Source organism: Cotesia glomerata, linkage group LG4 (assembly GCF_020080835.1).
Source record: "Cotesia glomerata isolate CgM1 linkage group LG4, MPM_Cglom_v2.3, whole genome shotgun sequence".
NCBI classification, from domain to species: domain Eukaryota; kingdom Metazoa; phylum Arthropoda; class Insecta; order Hymenoptera; family Braconidae; genus Cotesia; species Cotesia glomerata.
Window position 1 is genome coordinate 26,726,769 of NC_058161.1, and position 18,196 is coordinate 26,744,964.

Sequence of the window (18,196 nt, forward strand, 5' to 3'; positions counted from 1 at the left end):
TTCTCCTTCCAGAAAACGTTGTCGAGGGAACACCACGATTCTTACGAGTCTTGAGTATCGCCGAGAACTCACAGAAAAAAAAAATCAACATGAAGCAAAAAAAAAAGACTTCAATGAAACAAAAAAAAAAAAAAAATAAAATAAAACAAAATCAAAACCAAAAAATTTGAAAAAAAAAACATTTAAAATATAAAAATGATTATTGCCATTGTCTTTATTGCTATGGACTTTCCTCAGAGTCATGGATTCAATGTAAAAATTGTAATAAATGATCTTATGATTCTTGCGCAGGTAATGGCGAAGATTATTCTGACGAATATGTCTGTAATCATTACGAATAATCGTATATTCATTAAAATATCTCGATGTGATTTCCTAATCATTGAACATTTATATTTCATGTTTTATTCAAAGTTTAATTTTTGTTAACGTCTTAAAAAATTATTATAAATTTCATTGTTAAGCTGTTAATTAGTTTTAAATAGATAATAGTTAAAAATATAATTAATTTCTTTTATTGCAATCGGAGGTTTTAAACCTACGTACAAGAAAAAATATAGAAATGTTATTTAGCAATGAATTGGTTACATTAGTTAACATTGATTGAAATCACAGGTTGAGTTTTCAGATTGAGCTTTTAAAATACGTAATATCTTGAACCAGACCTTTTTTTTTATATTTTTATCAAGTCAAAATTAGAAAAAGTTTGGAAAATCCAAAAGTGCACACCTCATAACGCTCATTCATTTTTTAAGAAAAAAATTAATTGTGTAATTGATTAAAAAAAAATATAATTAAGTAATTTCTTACATATTTTTTATTTTTTTTCTTAAATATCAGCGCCTTTTTTTCTTGTCATATGCGCATGCAGTTTAAAAAATCTAGCTTGATCAAGTGGCGCCATAGTTTTCACGTGACAAATAAGAAAAGTTCGTTTGGCTTTGTACGGTTGTAGTGAATTTTAATAAAAATTCAATTTAAAAAAAAATACGTAAACTAGGCCACTGATATGAAATACGGACCCAGTTAATCGAATTCTTAAACTAATAAAAAAAGTCCGATCTTGAAATATCAATTTGTTCGGGATCAATCGTTGGTACATCCAAAATGGGGTGACATCCGGACGTCCACGTAAAATTTTTTTCAAAATGTTTTTTTTTTTCAAAATAGCAACATGAAATGATTTTAGAAAGTAAAAGATGGTTTAATTTAAGTGTTTTTTCGGTGTACATCTACTTATATATATATATATATATATATATATATATATATATATATATATATATATATATATATATATATATATATAGCTTCGCGCTATGAGGCGTGCAATATGAATTGCGTAAAGTAAGACATCCTTGGAGGAATTCAAATAAATTTTTGAGATTAGGTTTCTGTCTGGTGCAGAGGATACCGTGATCAATAATTAATAATATAATTATTACTGTTTTAATTTAAAAAAACTGTGTTTTCAATTTTTTATAAGCTATATAATTCAACTTTTCATTAAATTTTTCAGTTTAATTAAATTCATTCTGATTCATTGACCTGAAAAGGCCTAAAATAATGAATTCTTCAAATTTGTCATTTTTTTTCGAATGATCCATTATGCCCCACGTATCACATATTAGCCCGAAATATCATAAAAACCTCATAGAGGTCATAACTTGACGGAAAATGGAAAAAAAATTTTTACCTAATTTATGAGAGGGGCCGTTATGCCGGGGACCGTCGTGTATCTCTCTCCCCTGTATGATTCAATTTTTTGTTAAATTTTTTAGTTCAATTAAATTTCTTTTAATTCATTTTATCACAAATTTATCATAAATTGAAAAAAAAAAAAAATTATTTTTCGTTACAATTTTTTTCGCGAGTGGTCCATTATGCCCCACATATCACATATTGGCCCGAAATATCATAAAAACATTATAGAGGTTATAACTTGAGGGAAATTGAAAAAAAAAATTTTTACCTAATTTTTGAGGGGGGCCGTCGTGCCCCAGGGGGCCTTCGTGCCCCAGGTTCTCCTACAATTACCCAACAGAGTTTTTGTGCCTAGTGAGTGGCCTGTCAAAGGATTGGAGTCATTCCTTTCAAAACTGACTAGGCTTGTGATCGATGATGTGACGATAGAGTAATCGTCCTTCAAGTGCAGGATATACCTACGATTCTGGTATGTCGCGGAGAGGGAGAAGAAACTCAGTACTTCTTTCAAAAAATTTCCAGTCCGTAAGTAATTTGAAATCGTTGCCATGCCTTAATAATAGTTTTTCAATTTTTATCGAGTTTTGATGGTAACTTCTGTTGAAGAGGCCAAACTGAAGCATATATTATTGATGTCGTAATTGCCACAATGGATAATTTATCAGAAAAAAATTCCATGGTTTCCGACGATTCATCGTGAGTATTCAATACAGCTTAAATTTTTTAGTTTTTTATAGATAATAGTGTGTTTTTGTTAGTTTAATTTTGGAATTGTTGTAGGAAAAGTTTAGAGAATGATAACTCCGATTCTTATAAAGGAATCTCATTGGATAACTACAATATCGTGGCGCACCAGAGTGAGAACAGAACAGCATATTACTTCGTACTAATTCAAGGAAAGTGAGTTGTTGACTTACTTCTGTGCCAGCTGTTTAACATCATACCTGAACTATGTATTATCATTTTTTGTGTCCAAACGTTGAACATTGAAAGAGAAACCAGTCACAATCACCAAACACAACGCCATTCGGCACATCACTCGGCACGTCACTCGGCACGCCACTCGGCACGCTGGGCTAAAAGGTAACTGTTAAACAAAATAATGTCAAACTAATACAATAAACGAGTAGAAATTGTTTCTAATCAATTTTTTAAAGTGAAACTTCTTTAGAATCGTTGTGATTTCAAACTCGATGAAACGAAAAAGCGAGTCCATAGAGACACAAACACGTAAATGTATAGGATTCAGCCGGCGAGAGAATGAGATAGAACATTAGACGTTCTCGGTCTCCTCTTTGTGCGACTCTTTGGAGCGTCCCCACTATCGTCTACTAAGCATTGTCCATATATATGCTCCTGTGCAGTGCAATAGTCAGTATATCTATATCTATATCTTGCTCCAGGTCCGAGCGTTCTACGTGTTTATGTTAGTATGTGTTTAATACATGTGTTTAAGCCATATTAAAGCAAATTTTTTTAAGGGAGTTGGGAAAGAAGGGGAAGATAGGGGAAAGGGGGGACCTACTCAGTGGGAATTTTTCCGTAATTGAAAAAATAATCAGACAGCCCAGACTGGGAGTCGAACCCAGATCTCTCGGTTACGCGCCAAGGGCTCTACCAGTTAAGCTATCCGAGACAAGTACTGACTACTTTATTCAGTCACGTATATAAGACCCACCGAGCAAACAACGCCACCGTCCATCTTACGGTAAAGAGCCATATTAAAGCAAATTTTTTTTTTTTTTTATTTATTTAATTATTAATAAATAATTTTTCTGCCCTCCGGCCGGAAAGTGGCAACTTTCTGGCCGCTGCGCTAAACAAAGTTGCCACATTCCGGCTACGTCGAGCAGAAAAATAGTATACACACCTTGGCCAGTAAATAAGAAAGCCTCAGATCACATGTTTGTCAACCTCGGCTTCGCCTCGGCCAACAATTACATGTGATCTGAGACTTTTCTTATTTTACTGGCTTAGGTATGTAATATACTATTTAGGCTCGGTGAAAAATAATTAACCTTACATTTATCCTAATACTCCTGATACTCTATATATCTATCTCAATCTCTCGTCGCCTATCCTTGATTGAAAATACTCATTAAAAAATATCGAAAATGATGAGATTTGAATTGTTTATAATAATTCTAATTCTGTTTTTATGTATTTATAAATATACAGTTTACATGAAGCGACTGCTCATTTTTTCAATACTTTTTAATAAGTATTTTTATTCAGGGATTTTTCAAAAGTTTTACTTCTACCGTGTGTGACTTGCACACACACATTTTTTATTTTACTAGGAATGGCATCTCAGATAGCCATTTTAATTGCTAATATGTCATATAACAAAAAATTTTGGAAAAGGGGAAGGAGAAAGGATAATAGATCAAAGGGGACTCACTCTGTAGGAATTTTTTAATACCCGAAAAAATAATTCAGACAGTTTGGACTGGGAATCGAATCCGCACTGAAAAAATAGTTTTATTCTCACGGTCAGGAAACTGGTATAATCCCCACAGCAATGCTAAGTTTAATCCTGGGACTATATACTAGCCCATGCTATTACCGCGTAGGAAAGGTAATGGTGACACCATTGATTTTCTCATTTTAACCTTAAGTTGATAATCACTCTGTAATAAGCAGCTGTCTGTTTACAAATTGTTTAACGGTAAACAAAAGCTCTTTACACAATTATAAAAGCGTTGGTAAATATGTATTAATTAATATCTGCAATTCGTGATGATTTATCAATAAAAAAATAAAATAAGCCATCATTATAAGAACATACACTACCGACAGAAAGTTTCCGGACAAGATGAAAATTTATTAAAACGATCACCTATTGAAAGTAAAATAAATCAAGAATTAGTCAATGACACGATCATACACTTTGTAAAGTAAAATAGCATTTTTTAGCAAGTTCCCTGTTTAAAAATATTGATTGAAAAGAATTAAAAATGATGAAATTCGAATTCTTTTCAATAATTTCAATTCTTTTGTTTGTATATATAGATATACAGTTTGCATGGAATGACCGCTTCTCAATTCTTTTCAATCAGTATTTTTAACCAGGGTTAATTTGTTTATGTATCATATTTAAATTAAAAAGTAAAGAATAAGGTTGTCCGGAAATTTTCCGTCGGTATCCCGAGCCAAAATTAAAATACTAATTCGAGCCTCAAAAGCCTACTTTCTTTTGATGTTGTGCCTACCGCTGAATGTAAAATATTATTTTGACCCTCAATGTAATGAAAATAGGGTATGGAGGCCAAAATTAGTGTTTTAGAATAATATTTTCAACCTCCAAAACCTAGAATCGCTTTGAACACCTTTTTTGCAGTACTTCAGCCTACTAAGAGCATAAGTAGGTTAATTTTACGATTTCATAGAATATAGAATTTCGTAAGTTTACAGTTGAATACATTAACTAAGCCCAATTTTGGACTTAGAATTTTTCTACTTTATGCTCTCAATAAAATTTTCAAAGTTTTCACTTTAACTTTGAATATGAAAAACTAAAGTTCAAAAATTTGGTTAAAATATTATATATTAGTAGCAATAAGTATATGGACATAGGGTAATATAAACATACATATGATAAATTTATTACACTGTTTCAAACTCGAAAGTTTATTAGTAGAGAAAGTTAAAAAAAGTAATAGTAATTTCAATGCCACAAATAAACAGTACTCATTTTTTTTAACACGGAAAAAAGTAAACTGTAATAAATAATAAGGTAAAAGCCCCAATTATTGACACTATAAGACACAAAGTTATGATTTCATTTTTTTAAGTAATAAAATGTTAATATTGTTGAATTTTATTTGTGGTAATGTCTCAAGTAATGTTTTTACTAATCAATTTCTTTTTTTAAAATGATAATCAGTGATATTTACTAATTAATTTTAAATAATTAAATAGATTATCCGGATACACCAATTATTGACATATTAAAAAACTGATTGATCTAATAATTATTGACATATCTAAGCCCCAATTAATGACACCTATACTGTGCATGTGTCAAATTATCTGCTTATTTTTATTTATTGAAATTCATTATTAAGTAATCAATACTATTAAAGTTTATCAATAATAATTTCCATAAAAGTGATTAATTACTATTAAAAATGTAAAAATTAATTTTAAAATAATTCGTTGAATCATAAAAGTTCAAACTCTTAAAGTAAATTTTTTAGGTCAAAGTAAAAAAAAGCGTCATATAACGCTGTCTACTGGCTGTCAATATGAGATTCAACTTAAAAATTATCAACTAGTTATTGACACCCATTATTGAAATATTATAAAGCATACAATTAATTTCGATTATTTAATTTTATAAATTTTTCATATATTGTTAATTAAAAAAATAAAGATCATTATAATTAGATCAAGAAATTAATTTAAACTCGGCATTTGAATAAAATGCTTTTCTAACCAAAGTTGTTAAGAAAATAGATGCTCGTAAACTGGTTTGAACTGACAGTAATTTTTTTTCAATTTTTTAATTAATAAAAATGTATATGATAGTTATTCTTATTACAGATAATTAAATATATTTAAAAATAATTCAGGGTGTCAATATTTAGACCCCTGTCAATAATTGGGGCTTTTACTTTAGTCGATTTATAATAAGTAATGATCTACTGAAAAAAATTATCATTTTAAACAATAATGATTTCAAAGTGAAATATAAATTGTAAGTGATTAATTATAATAATAACTGTTATTACAGCAATCAGCGATTGAAGGACAAACGATTAAAATCATAATTGGCGCAGAACAGCTTGAAATTAGTAGACCGATAGTAGAAAAAATATTTGGCGCATTACTGTTTGCCGCTAATGGGCCGATAGTTCAAATGATGTCTGGCCCATTGCTGGTTGCTATCAATGGCCCAATAGTTTAATGCCATTAATGGGCCGTGGTTATCATGCCAACTCTAAGCCGTTTATTGGCCATTGAAAATTGCCATTACTGTGCCATTAATCGACATTCGTGGCCCAGCAATGGCCTAGTCTAGGGCCAATTTCCAAACTTTGTATGGGTACCTTATCCCCTCCCCCTCCGTCTCCTTTAAAAAACTCAAAAAAAAAAAGTAAAAATCAAAATAAAAAAGAAAAATTATAAAAAACAAAAAAAAATAAATAAAGAAAACATTTTTATCAAATGTTTTTTTTTAATGCTAATTTTTTTGTTAATTCACATAGCGAATTTCATAGATTATATGAGAATTATAAATTACTAGGAATTTAAATTTCGCGCTTCACGCGTCTTAACTTTTCAATCAATAAGGAATCGGACCATATTTTTGCGTTAATTCGATACTTAATTAACTTCACACTTATTTATATTTCATCTATTTAAAGAGGATAATGAATAAATAAAAAAATTAAAATTTTAAATTTTTCCCGCTCCCAGCAGCCATTTTTATTTAAACTCCTTCTCCTTTCTCTTCTTGCCTCTCACCTATTTCATATAAACCAATGAGGATCTTCTCCTCGATCGAACCGTAAGCTTTGGAGGGTCACTTTAGGGTTCTGTAATACTAATTTCAACCTAAACTTGGTAAAAGTAGACAAAAATACCAAGTTTAGGCTGAAATTAAGGTTTCGCTGTACTGCTTGGGTTAATCTAAAAAACTGATTTCAGCCTCCTTACCCTCGAGTAGAATTTGAAGGCTGAAATTAGTTTTTTAATTTTGACTCGGGTACTGTATATTCGTATCAATTAAATGAGGTTAAATTGACTTTATTTTTATTTTAGTATTTTGTTCACAGTGAAACCAAGTTTTGCTGCAGTCAAAACATGAATTGCTGTGGAAATTAAACTTCGGTATTTTTCCGACAAAAATAGCAGTTTTTTTCTACAGAAGAAAAAAATTTACTAGGAGAATAAATACTTTTTTTATTTTAGTGTGGATCTTTTGGTTACGCGCCAAGAACTCTAATATTTTACTGTTCGTTGGTCGCGCTATGAGCGCATCGCTGCCTTTTTTACATTTAATTTTTTTTTTTTAACAATATTTTAAAAAAAATTTTGAAAAAAAATTTAAATCCTTCTTTAAGGTAGTTGGGCCCAAAAAGCAAAAATTTAAGAAATCTCCCAAACTCCGTATAGAAGTATTTAAATACATAATACACACGCTGTTAAAATTTAGAGACGATTTATCACGTCTAACCAAAAATAATTGCAATTGAAAATGACATTTTTACACAGGCGGTATGGGAAAAGAGAGAAAAAACCGCGAAGTTTTATTATTTTTGTATTGAAGAAATTTTAAGAATTTTACGAAAAACTAATATTACTTAGATTAATACATGTATAATTACCCTACAAAATTCTGGAATTCCCTACGACATAGTTTTTGAGAAATCATTGATAAACTAGTGAAGTAAACAAATAAAGTCATGCGTGGAAGTAAGTGCACATGAGCTCTAGCTCATGCTCATGAGCAATAGCCAGTAAGAGAGGCGACACTAGCGAGTGACATAGACAGTAGTAGCATAAACTATAGGTTGGGAAAGAACTACCTTAAACCATTTTGAAAATTTTCGTGTGAAAAATAATATAAAAAAAAAATATAAGAAATTGAATTTTCAACGAGGAAAAAAAAAAAGCGGCGCCGTGCTACACGGTGCGAGTAAGCGGTAGAGACTTATTTCAATTCTGCTACGACTGTGGGTCGCTGTTGTACCATTTAAATGACACGGCGATGCGACGCCCACCGCGCAACCTAACTCAGCTAGAAAAAAATGCATGCGACCGACGAAGTGTTAAACTATCCGAGACGTTTTCAATGACTACTTTTCAATCACCTAGTAACTTTTTAATGCTGTTTGTTACAGACAAGCCATGAACTACGACACTCTGCTCCTTCTTTTAACGGCTCTCGGGATAGCTGCTCTAGTCTACATGGTAACGGCAAAAATAATCTAATCCAATTTATATACTTGAAATTTGGGTCATTAATTGTGCATTTGGGATTTTGAAAATAAAAGAACTTTTTCAGATAAACGTAGATTTATTAGTTTTCTTTGTAATAAAAATCACGATATTCATATTTTTATCACAGATAAAAATCGACTAATAGTAAAATTGACAAATGCTCTTAGTCTTTTTGTGTTTTTAAATCAAATCATGGCATTTATTGATGTAAATAAATATCTAAAGTCAATTTAAATAGCTTAAGTGGGAAATCTCTTGGCACGTAACTAAAAGATCCGGGTTCGATTCCCGATTCGGGGTATCCGAATTATTTTTTCAGTTACCTGAAAATTCCCACTGAGTGGTCCCCTCCCTCCCTTTATCCTTTCTTGATTCCTATCACAAAGTTGCCGATAAACGACATATTTAGCTACGAAATATTCTATTTATACCAAACCATTTCTCTTAAGTTTACATTATATATGCTTATCGTTAGTACCAATCATAATCATTGAGTGGTCCCCCCCCCTTCCCTTTATCCTGTATTCGCTCCTTTCCCAAATTTGTCGATAAACAACGAATTTAGCTACGAAATATGGATTTATACCGTAAGATGGGCGGTAGTGTTAATCGGTAGGTCTTATTAGGTGACTGAAAAGTAGTTACGAATAATGTCTTGGATTGCTCAACTGGGAGAACTCTTGGCACGTAACCAAAAGATCTGGACTGTCCGAATTATTTTTTCGGTTACCTAAAAATTCCCATAGAATGGTCCCCCTTTTCCCTTTTTCCGTTCTTCATTCCTTTCCCAAATTTGCCGATAAGCGACAGATTTAGCTACGAAATATTCTATTCATACCCAATTATTTCTCTTAAGTTTATATTATGTAAGCTTACATTATATAAGGTTTACATTATATCAGTTTATCGTTAGTACCCAATCAAGTGACTTGAGTTTCCGATAATACTGATCTATAATACTGATCCGATAATACTGATCCGATAATACTGATCCAATAATACTAATGTATAATTAATAATTTGTTTTGTAACATGTTCTACGAAGTCATCTAAACAGTAGATGACTTTTGACATCTCCTATTATTGAGTTTACGTAGACAATTTATCAGCAAACAGTAAGTAGAGCACGGACAAACATCGCTCTGTCTTTTTCATTGGCTGTTTCAATATACAATTAATGTAACACGCTTTTCGAATCAGTTATTTCCTGCTTCTCTAGAATTAAGTATCTAATATAGTGCTCAAAACAGCTGATTCAAAAGGAAGGTCAATACTCTTCATTCACATTCATGAGCCTTTGTTAATTTAAAAATGTAAGTAATTTATATTAATAACTGCTTTCTCAAGCTATTGTCATTCATTTAGATAGTGATGAGCATTAATAATTGAATAACAATCGATAGTTATAGTTTGTTCAGACATTATATCAGTTATTCATATTTGCAGAGCATGGATGTGACAAAACAGTTTTGTGTTGTTAAGTTCCGTGAAATGCTTTTTTTGAAAACAGAAGAATTTGAAGGAGTACCATCTACATGGATTTTAGCGGGTTCAAAAGAAAATTCTATGATAGCCTTTCCAGCAAAAGAAGGAACCACCTCGTGAAAAATGGCTGTCTTTTTCTGCTAGTATCGAATTTGAAACTGGTGAGCATTGTACCACATAATTTGCAAGCAATACATACATTTTTACATTCAAAAACATGCTAATAAAATAAATGATTGATGTGTAATTCATGATTTTTATTTGTTTCAGATGATTTCGAATACGCGAACATCGTTCTTGATCTATTACAATAACAGCGTCTGCGAGCTGTCATAAAAAATTTAGCACCTGTTCATCATTAATCGTCAAAATTAGAAACATTATGCTAAAAGTCAAACAAGGAAATCTATTTTAAAATGAAAACGATATTTTTATTAACAAACTGTAAACTCATATAGTTTTAACTTTATATTATAACATATTTAAGTAATAATTTCTGATTGTTTTAATTTTTCTATTAAATTCGATCAAAATTGCGTCATCCAAAAGGAAAACTAATTGAAACTAATTTCTTGTGGTACGTCGTCAGAGAATGCTCTTTGTGTGCTGTCGGTAGAGCTAAAACATATTATAATATAACGTTATTTTATGTTGTTTATTGTTAAGTGACCAGCAATTATAACGCAAATGTTCAAACAGGAAAATTAAGCTGCTCAACTGTTAGTATTTATAATTAACTTAGTTCCATCCCTCGTCATAGTTTATTTCAATGTAGTAGGATTTCCAGTAGCACTTGATAATAGTGTTTTGAGCTCTCAGTATTAGTGTAAAATCATCAGCAAAAATAACTCTTTTTTTTCGCAAAAAATATAACTTCTTCTCACTGCAAAGTAAAATTACACTCACGAGTCTATAGTATTTCACAATTCAAATACAGCATGAAGTAATCTCTGTTAGGCTCGTTCTGAGCATCATTGATTCGACGAAACCAAAATTGATTTTTATAATTATCTATCATGGTATTTACACCTCTTATTGAAAATATTATGCCACCTAGCGTATTATAACATCTCCAACATTCATCGATTCTCTCGTAAATAATATCTTCCAACTGGTCGTACGAATAAGCTGGCTAGCTTCTGGTAGAATGCACACAATGTACATTTTATCCCTCTTTGATGATAGTCAATTTAAATACACTATTATTAACGTACACTTGCGAACACAATAATGACAATATGTAGACATGCGACACAAATCAAATTCGATTGTTAACTAAAAGACATTATGTATGTTAGACTGTGCCAAATAAATCGAAGATTTTTTTTTTTTCGGTCCCATATCAAAATTTCGTTGAGAGTTACGAAAAAAAAATTGTGTCAAATTTGAGCGCTTTATCTTCATTTTTCAGTTAGCGCTCGCAAAAAGAAGAATTTTCGCCAAAAAAAGTTTTGTTTCACTTATTTTTTGGTTATAGAAAATTCAATATACCAAATATGAAAAAACCCTTGGTATGGTTTTGTAGGAAATTAAATTCTCTACAAAGATGATTTTTTGTCGAATTTAACGAATCAACAGCTTATTTTTAATAGCTAATTTAATAAAAATTTCCACGTATTAAACTACTTCTTAACGAAAAGAACTGACTAATACAATTTTTCTAGAAATATTTATGATCTAAAAAAATAGTTTTTATGCTTTAAATGATTGTAGTATGGCACTATAGAAGTTAAAAATAATTTTACTAACAAAAATAATAAAGACAAAAAGATTAATTTTTTCGTAATTTTTTATTCATAAGTCTCATTGACTTAAAAATTATTCATGCTTCAAAATTAATAAAATATATCTTTTTCTGTTATTTTTATTCGTCAACGGATTCTTCTATTGCGCTCGTAACTCACAACAGCAGTTGTAGTCTAGTCAACAAGTGCCTTTTTGGTTAACTTTTTTCGGCAGTCTCCGACAATTATTATTGAGGTCTCATTCGATTTCCGCTTGAAAAATTGCAAAAGTTATTAATAATTAACTGAAAAAAAGGGGGTTTAGTTTTTTGAAAATATCTCAAAAACTAATGGAGATTTATTAAATTTAAAAAATGATTCAAAAATAGAAGTAAATTTCCTAAAGAAAGTCCCGACTCTCGGAACTGTAGCATCAATATATAGGGATAAAAATACGGCTGAAAACGGGTGTTCTGGCTTACGTAAGCTACGCCTACTTTGGACACTTTACTAATAAAAATTATTTCATCATATTAAATATAAAATTTCAGAAATGAAAATATTCAGGGGCTTACGGGATAGATGAATAAACAATAATTTGCCTGGAAAAATTTTCTATCACAATTTTTCAATTAGTTATGCAATAGTGAACTAATAATTTTTTTCTGCTTGAACATGAACATTGCAAGTGTGATAATTGTTTTACTATAAATTTGAGGTTTTTTTCCTATCTTAGAGCAATTCTTGGAAGTTTTCAGAATAGATCCCCGTTGAAAAAATGAAAAAATTTTCATTTTTCAGTTTTTTGTTAATAATTTTCGTTGTTGCAAAATTAAAAACATAAATTAATCGTTGAAAAAAAATTTTTTCTTCAAAATATTATTAATAATCCGTTTTTATGTTGTCAGAAGCTGCATAGACATAATTTTTTAAAATATTGGTCCTACAGTTCCGAGAGTCGAAATTTTTTGTTAGGAAATTTCCTCCTATTCTTGAATCTTTTTTTAAATTTAATAAATCTTCATTAGTTTTTGAGATATTTTCAAAAAACTAAACTCCGTTTTTTTCAGTTAATTGTCAATAACTTTTGCAATTTTTACAAGCGGAACTTAATTTTTTTCAAAAATTATCTAGTTGCCATTCTGAATCGAATGAGACCTCAATAATAATTGTCGGAGACTGCCGAAAAAAGTTAACCAAAAAGGCACTTGTTGACTAGACTATAACTGCTGTTGTGAGTTACGAGCGCAATAGAAGAATCCGTTGACGAATAAAAATAACAGAAAAAGATATATTTTATTAATTTTAAAGCATGAATAATTTTTAAGTCAATGAGACTTCACTCATAACATTCAAAAGATTTCTCCTGACGGAAAACTTAAACAATAACATTTAAGGATGACGCAATTATCGACCTGCCTGTGACTAATAACACCGACACAAGCTGTGTAATCTATAACTATCTTTTTCGCACTCGCGCATCTATTAACATTAATAACACTTCTACAGTTCCAATTCTACTCAGTAAGCGTCCTTGTCGTGCGTGATAACAGACGTCTTGCGACGTAAACGTTATAAATATTTTTTTCCCTATCAATTTTATTAAGAGAGTTCCAGGTCACAGTGAAAACAGTATTTCCTAAACTTTATCAAGCCATATTATTGGAATCAGCTCAATTGCTTGGACAGCAGATACAAAGTTGGCATCTAAACGTAAGCTATTTTAATAATTGGTGCTGTGTATAATTGAGTTCGAGGCAAACCGGTTTTATTGTGAGAATTGAGCCGAGTCCACGTTCAACAGGCTATTTGAAAAAACAAATTCATTTTTTACAAAAAGACATGAAATTAAATAAAAGCCAAATAATTGTTGTGATTTTCAATAATCGAAAAAGATTTTGTTCCAAATTTAAAAATTAATGTAAACAGTTTCTAAACATACTTAGTGTACGTCATTGAATACCAAATTTTTTTCTCCGATAACCAAGTCTGTGGATGCATAGGCGCCGTCCTAGATGCTTTGTACTTTTATCGATTAATTTAATGATTTATTTTCAGATGAGTAAACAGAAAGAGTCTAAGTTTCATGTGATTGAGTTATTCCAACCTCCCTACATAGATCCTGAAAAATATGTTTGCGTTCCGAATTCTTGGATGAGGTTACGTGAAACAACAGATGGTCCAGCTCTTGTTAAATTTCCCGTTGAAGAACTATCAAAAATAAAGAAACGTGTTAAGAAACAAGAATTCTCAGAAAACTGGACAGTTTTTTTAGCTAATATAAAATACAGTACAAGTAAGTTGTAACCATTATCGTTTTATGTGTTCACTGTAGGGCCTCTTTTTGGGTAGCGAGCAGATAGTATCTGATACGATTTAGCAAACAGTTCAATTTCCACTATGTTTGCTAAAACTGTATGCTGCGATTGACTTTAAGTCTTTATTCTAATTCTGAACTGGTGATACTTCGCTGTCAATAATACAAATCTAAGAAGGTAATTCGACATGGTTTGGGTACTTAAAGCTATTTTTTTTTTTAGACTCATATAAAGACGCAAGGAACTATATCAAGATACTGAATAAAATATCCGATCAAGAGCAGAGCAGCACGAAAATAGTCGAAGGTATACCTATTATTCTGTTGACATTTAAAAGTATTTCTTTTGATTAGGTCGCTAATAGTTAAAAATTGCATTCCAGATGTAACACCAACATCGAACAAGAAAGTACTCGAATACCAATCGAGCTCAGAAACAAATAAATTCTGTACAACTTCAACTCAAAACAGTGATGCGGAACCAGTGAGTAAAGAAATATCAAAGCAACTAGACTTGACTAATGCCGAGGTAAGAATAGGCCGAACGGAAAGTGAAGTTGGAACTGCCGATTCTTCCCTCAAAGCCAGAAGATATTGGACAAGACAGTTACTCAAAATATCTTTATCAGGCAATAATACCGTTAGTTTGCCAGATCAATCTACAAAAGAGAATCTTCCGAAAACTAGCCATTGTGTTGAAGAGAGCAGTAAAACTAACAACAACCAAGAAAATGAACTATCAGCCAAGAATTCTTCAGAGTTAATAAGAAAATGGCAAATTGTAACGGCTCTACGGTCAGTCTTTGGTGATAATTTCAAAGAAATATTGGAACAACTTCATAGTGATTATGAAAAAAACCATTTAATGTTAGAGAAAATGCGGCTTGCGTTTATAGAAAATTGTAATATCATAAAAGGGTTGATTCAGCTAACGAATGAAGTCAGTAATGGTCCTGATATTAGTGATCTAGATTCTACATTCAAAGAATTAAAAAATAGTATGATGGCATTAAATATAAATGAAAACGATTCAGATAAAGAAACCAGATCAACAGTACAAAATGATACTCGAAAAAAGGAAGAGAAGAAACACAACAGTGATGGTACAGAAGTTAAAAATAATAATCCACTGTATAAGATCCGTTGCCAAACGCGCAAGTTTACTTTACCACCAGAATACGATCCGAATGACTCAAGATGGACCCTAAAACATCGGAAAAAGAAAAGTGGTCTCGTTGAACTTCTACTACATTCACGGGTATACATAGACGCCATTCAGTTAAGTAATATTAAAATAACGTCGAAAGACAGCAAAACCCTTGCACGAAAGTTGTTACTAGAAATTTTTACCGAGAACGCATTAAGTATATGTTCTCTAACTGGAAAAAAAGCCAATGCATTTGACTTGAAGGGAACAAGTGTAAGGCCCGGTCTAGATAAACATGCAAGAACTATTTTATTGAACTATGTTAAAAAACATGCGGCTGAACAAAATTGGGTTGAATTTGATTTGCAGCTAATTTCGAACACTATTCGTAACAAAATGCAAGAAATGAGAAGCAAACATCAAAATATTGTCGAAAAATAATTAGGCTGTAAGGAAATATTGCTGGCGTGATCATTTAATTAATTAGCTGATTTAAATATTAGCAGAACCTGGTGGCCTCGAATTTTCACAAAATCGATTTTTTTTTTTTTTATATTTAAAAAGTATAGTCTTTTAAGACTATACTATCAAATTTTTGCAATAAGATTGAAGATATTTCAAGTTCTGCAGGTCAGCGCAAAATCAGATACAAGAGTAAATAATACTTACTTCAAACTTAAAGCTGATTTATCTCGAAACTGCTTTTTTCTGCACAACGCATGACAGAATTGAAACTCATCATAATTTTACATGCTCTAGACCACCGGATCTCTCTAATATTATATTAAGTTTACATAATTAAAAACAATAGATTAATGGAGAAAAAATAGCAATATTTACTATTTGTGCAGTACTCAGTACTGCATTGGAAAGAAATGAGGTCAAAATCATTGCGACAATACAGGGCGCTATGTAAAAACTACTGGCTCCTGTTTGTACATTACTGAGTCGTGCGCTGGTATTATTAACCAGTCGTGTGTCACGCAGCACTCTCTATTGTCTATGAATATTTTTGTAAAATACTTCTGAGAACTATACGAAACAATAATCGTTGCTGCTTTTTTTCTCCGTGTTCTTATTATTATGATTATTAAAATATACATATAATGATATAATGAGTTTAATTTTCGTCTTTACTTTCCCACCTACCTATGGAAATAGCAGTGCAGCCAGATCGTGGATAAAAAGTTCCCTTTCCCTAGGCGAAATAGCATGGTGCGTAATGCTGGGTGGAGGTACTTTCTCTACCCACGATCTGGTCGCACTGAGAAATAGAATACATACAGTGCAAATGATTACCATCTGGACTATTGACGATTTACAGTCAAAAAATTGTAGAAACTTTCAATTATGCCTAATTTTAAAGTTCACTATTTAAGCGTTGAGTAAAGGGCGAAAAGTCCCATATTCTGGCAATAAAACTGACGTGATAGTGAACGAAAGGAAAAATAAGCTCTAAAAGAAGATGTACTTTAAACCGCTCATGAATGTAAATTTACTACAGTAAATGTATAAACATCGTAAATTGTATCTATTTATCTTTACTACAACATTTAAACACATGAGTAGGCTAAGGCCAATACTGACATCTGCAAAACATAATCAATTACGTCATATGCAGCTCTATTTATACCAGTAGACAATAATAAACTCGTTTTACAGGAATTTATCGTATACAAGGACCAGTTTTACTATGAATGTACTGCAGTATTTTTAGAAACGTACGGAACAATTCGACGGTACTTTGGTAAAACCTCGTATCTTCTATATATTTGAAATGAGAGATACGAGGTTTTACCAAAGTACCGTCGAATTGTGACCTTACTTAGTACTCAATAAGTTATTATCTTAATGAAAATCTAGTATTTAAAACTGATGGTTCTATGTAATCTCATAAAATACATATCCAAAAATTGTCAACCTTGAAAACTAATATGTTACGATTTTACTCTGCGATTGTGAACATCTCTGAGAACAGTAATTCAATACATCGATTTTTGTACTTTATTACTCTGGCTTATAATTAACTAAATAACACCATGACTAAAATCAGAGTAAGCGAAAATAAACGAAAGTTGACAGGTTTTCGTATAAAAGGTATTATATTAATGACGCCAATAATAATGGTCTATATGAGATTGATTTTAAAACAACGGAAAAAAATACATTCGAAATTTTTACCACTTTTACAGAGGGATAATTTCTATGCTGATGTAGCAAATTTGACTATCTATATAGTTAAATTTTTCTTACCAACATATGAATATATCTTATAGAAAAACGGCGAAAATTTCAATTTTTTTCGTGTACAGTAATCAAAAATACACATGGTGCGCATCATTTGAAAAGAGTAACAATCAATGGGAAATTCTTGATAAATAATTGCTATCCCTGTCAACTCGAAAACAATAATCGGTGTTTCTAATCGAATCGTAGTGTTTAGTTCCGCTATCGCTTTATGTACCTCACAGGGTGACATCATTAGCATACATTATCTATTAAAGGTCAGCGTATCAAAAGAAACAACAACTTAAACATCGAATTAAATCAATGCTAGTTCCGTGACTGTTCCGATAGTGTCATGTTTTCATAAAATTCATGATTTTTGTATTAGGCTGAGTGAATATTTACAAAAAGGTTGGTACATAGATTTTTTAAAGAAAAATAAGTACGTACGTTTTAAATTAAGAAGTTTTTTTTACTTATTATTTTTACAATATTTATTTGCTATATTTTGATACAGTTAATTAAAGACACTTTCAAAATTTCGTTTCTATATTCAACATTTTGTTCCAATATTCAACATTTCGTTTGATCTATAGGTGGAAGGTCAAAAACAATACTGAGGCACTACATTCCCGCTTTTAGTTT

General features: G+C 31.1%; 1 protein-coding gene and 1 long non-coding RNA gene across 3 annotated transcripts; both read left to right on the forward strand.

Annotated features, from left to right (window-relative positions):
• The first annotated feature begins 2,034 nt into the window (after positions 1–2,034).
• LOC123262542 lies at positions 2,035–4,319 on the forward strand. Its single transcript, XR_006508979.1, has 4 exons — positions 2,035–2,229; positions 2,311–2,400; positions 2,485–2,787; positions 4,005–4,319. It is a non-coding gene; the product is annotated as an uncharacterized LOC123262542 (long non-coding RNA).
• An 8,886-nt stretch (positions 4,320–13,205) lies between these two features.
• Positions 13,206–16,391, forward strand: LOC123262441. 2 transcript variants are annotated; one of them, XM_044724652.1, is made up of 4 exons: positions 13,206–13,574; positions 13,920–14,157; positions 14,402–14,485; positions 14,562–16,391. In XM_044724652.1, the coding sequence occupies exons 2-4, from the start codon at positions 13,920–13,922 to the stop codon at positions 15,764–15,766; spliced, it is 1,527 nt and encodes a 508-aa protein (XP_044580587.1). In that variant the 5' UTR covers positions 13,206–13,574; the 3' UTR covers positions 15,767–16,391. The 2 variants fall into 2 exon arrangements, with proteins under 2 accessions (XP_044580587.1, XP_044580586.1); XM_044724651.1 differs by having other exon boundaries at positions 13,206–14,157.
• Positions 16,392–18,196: the final 1,805 nt, after the last annotated feature.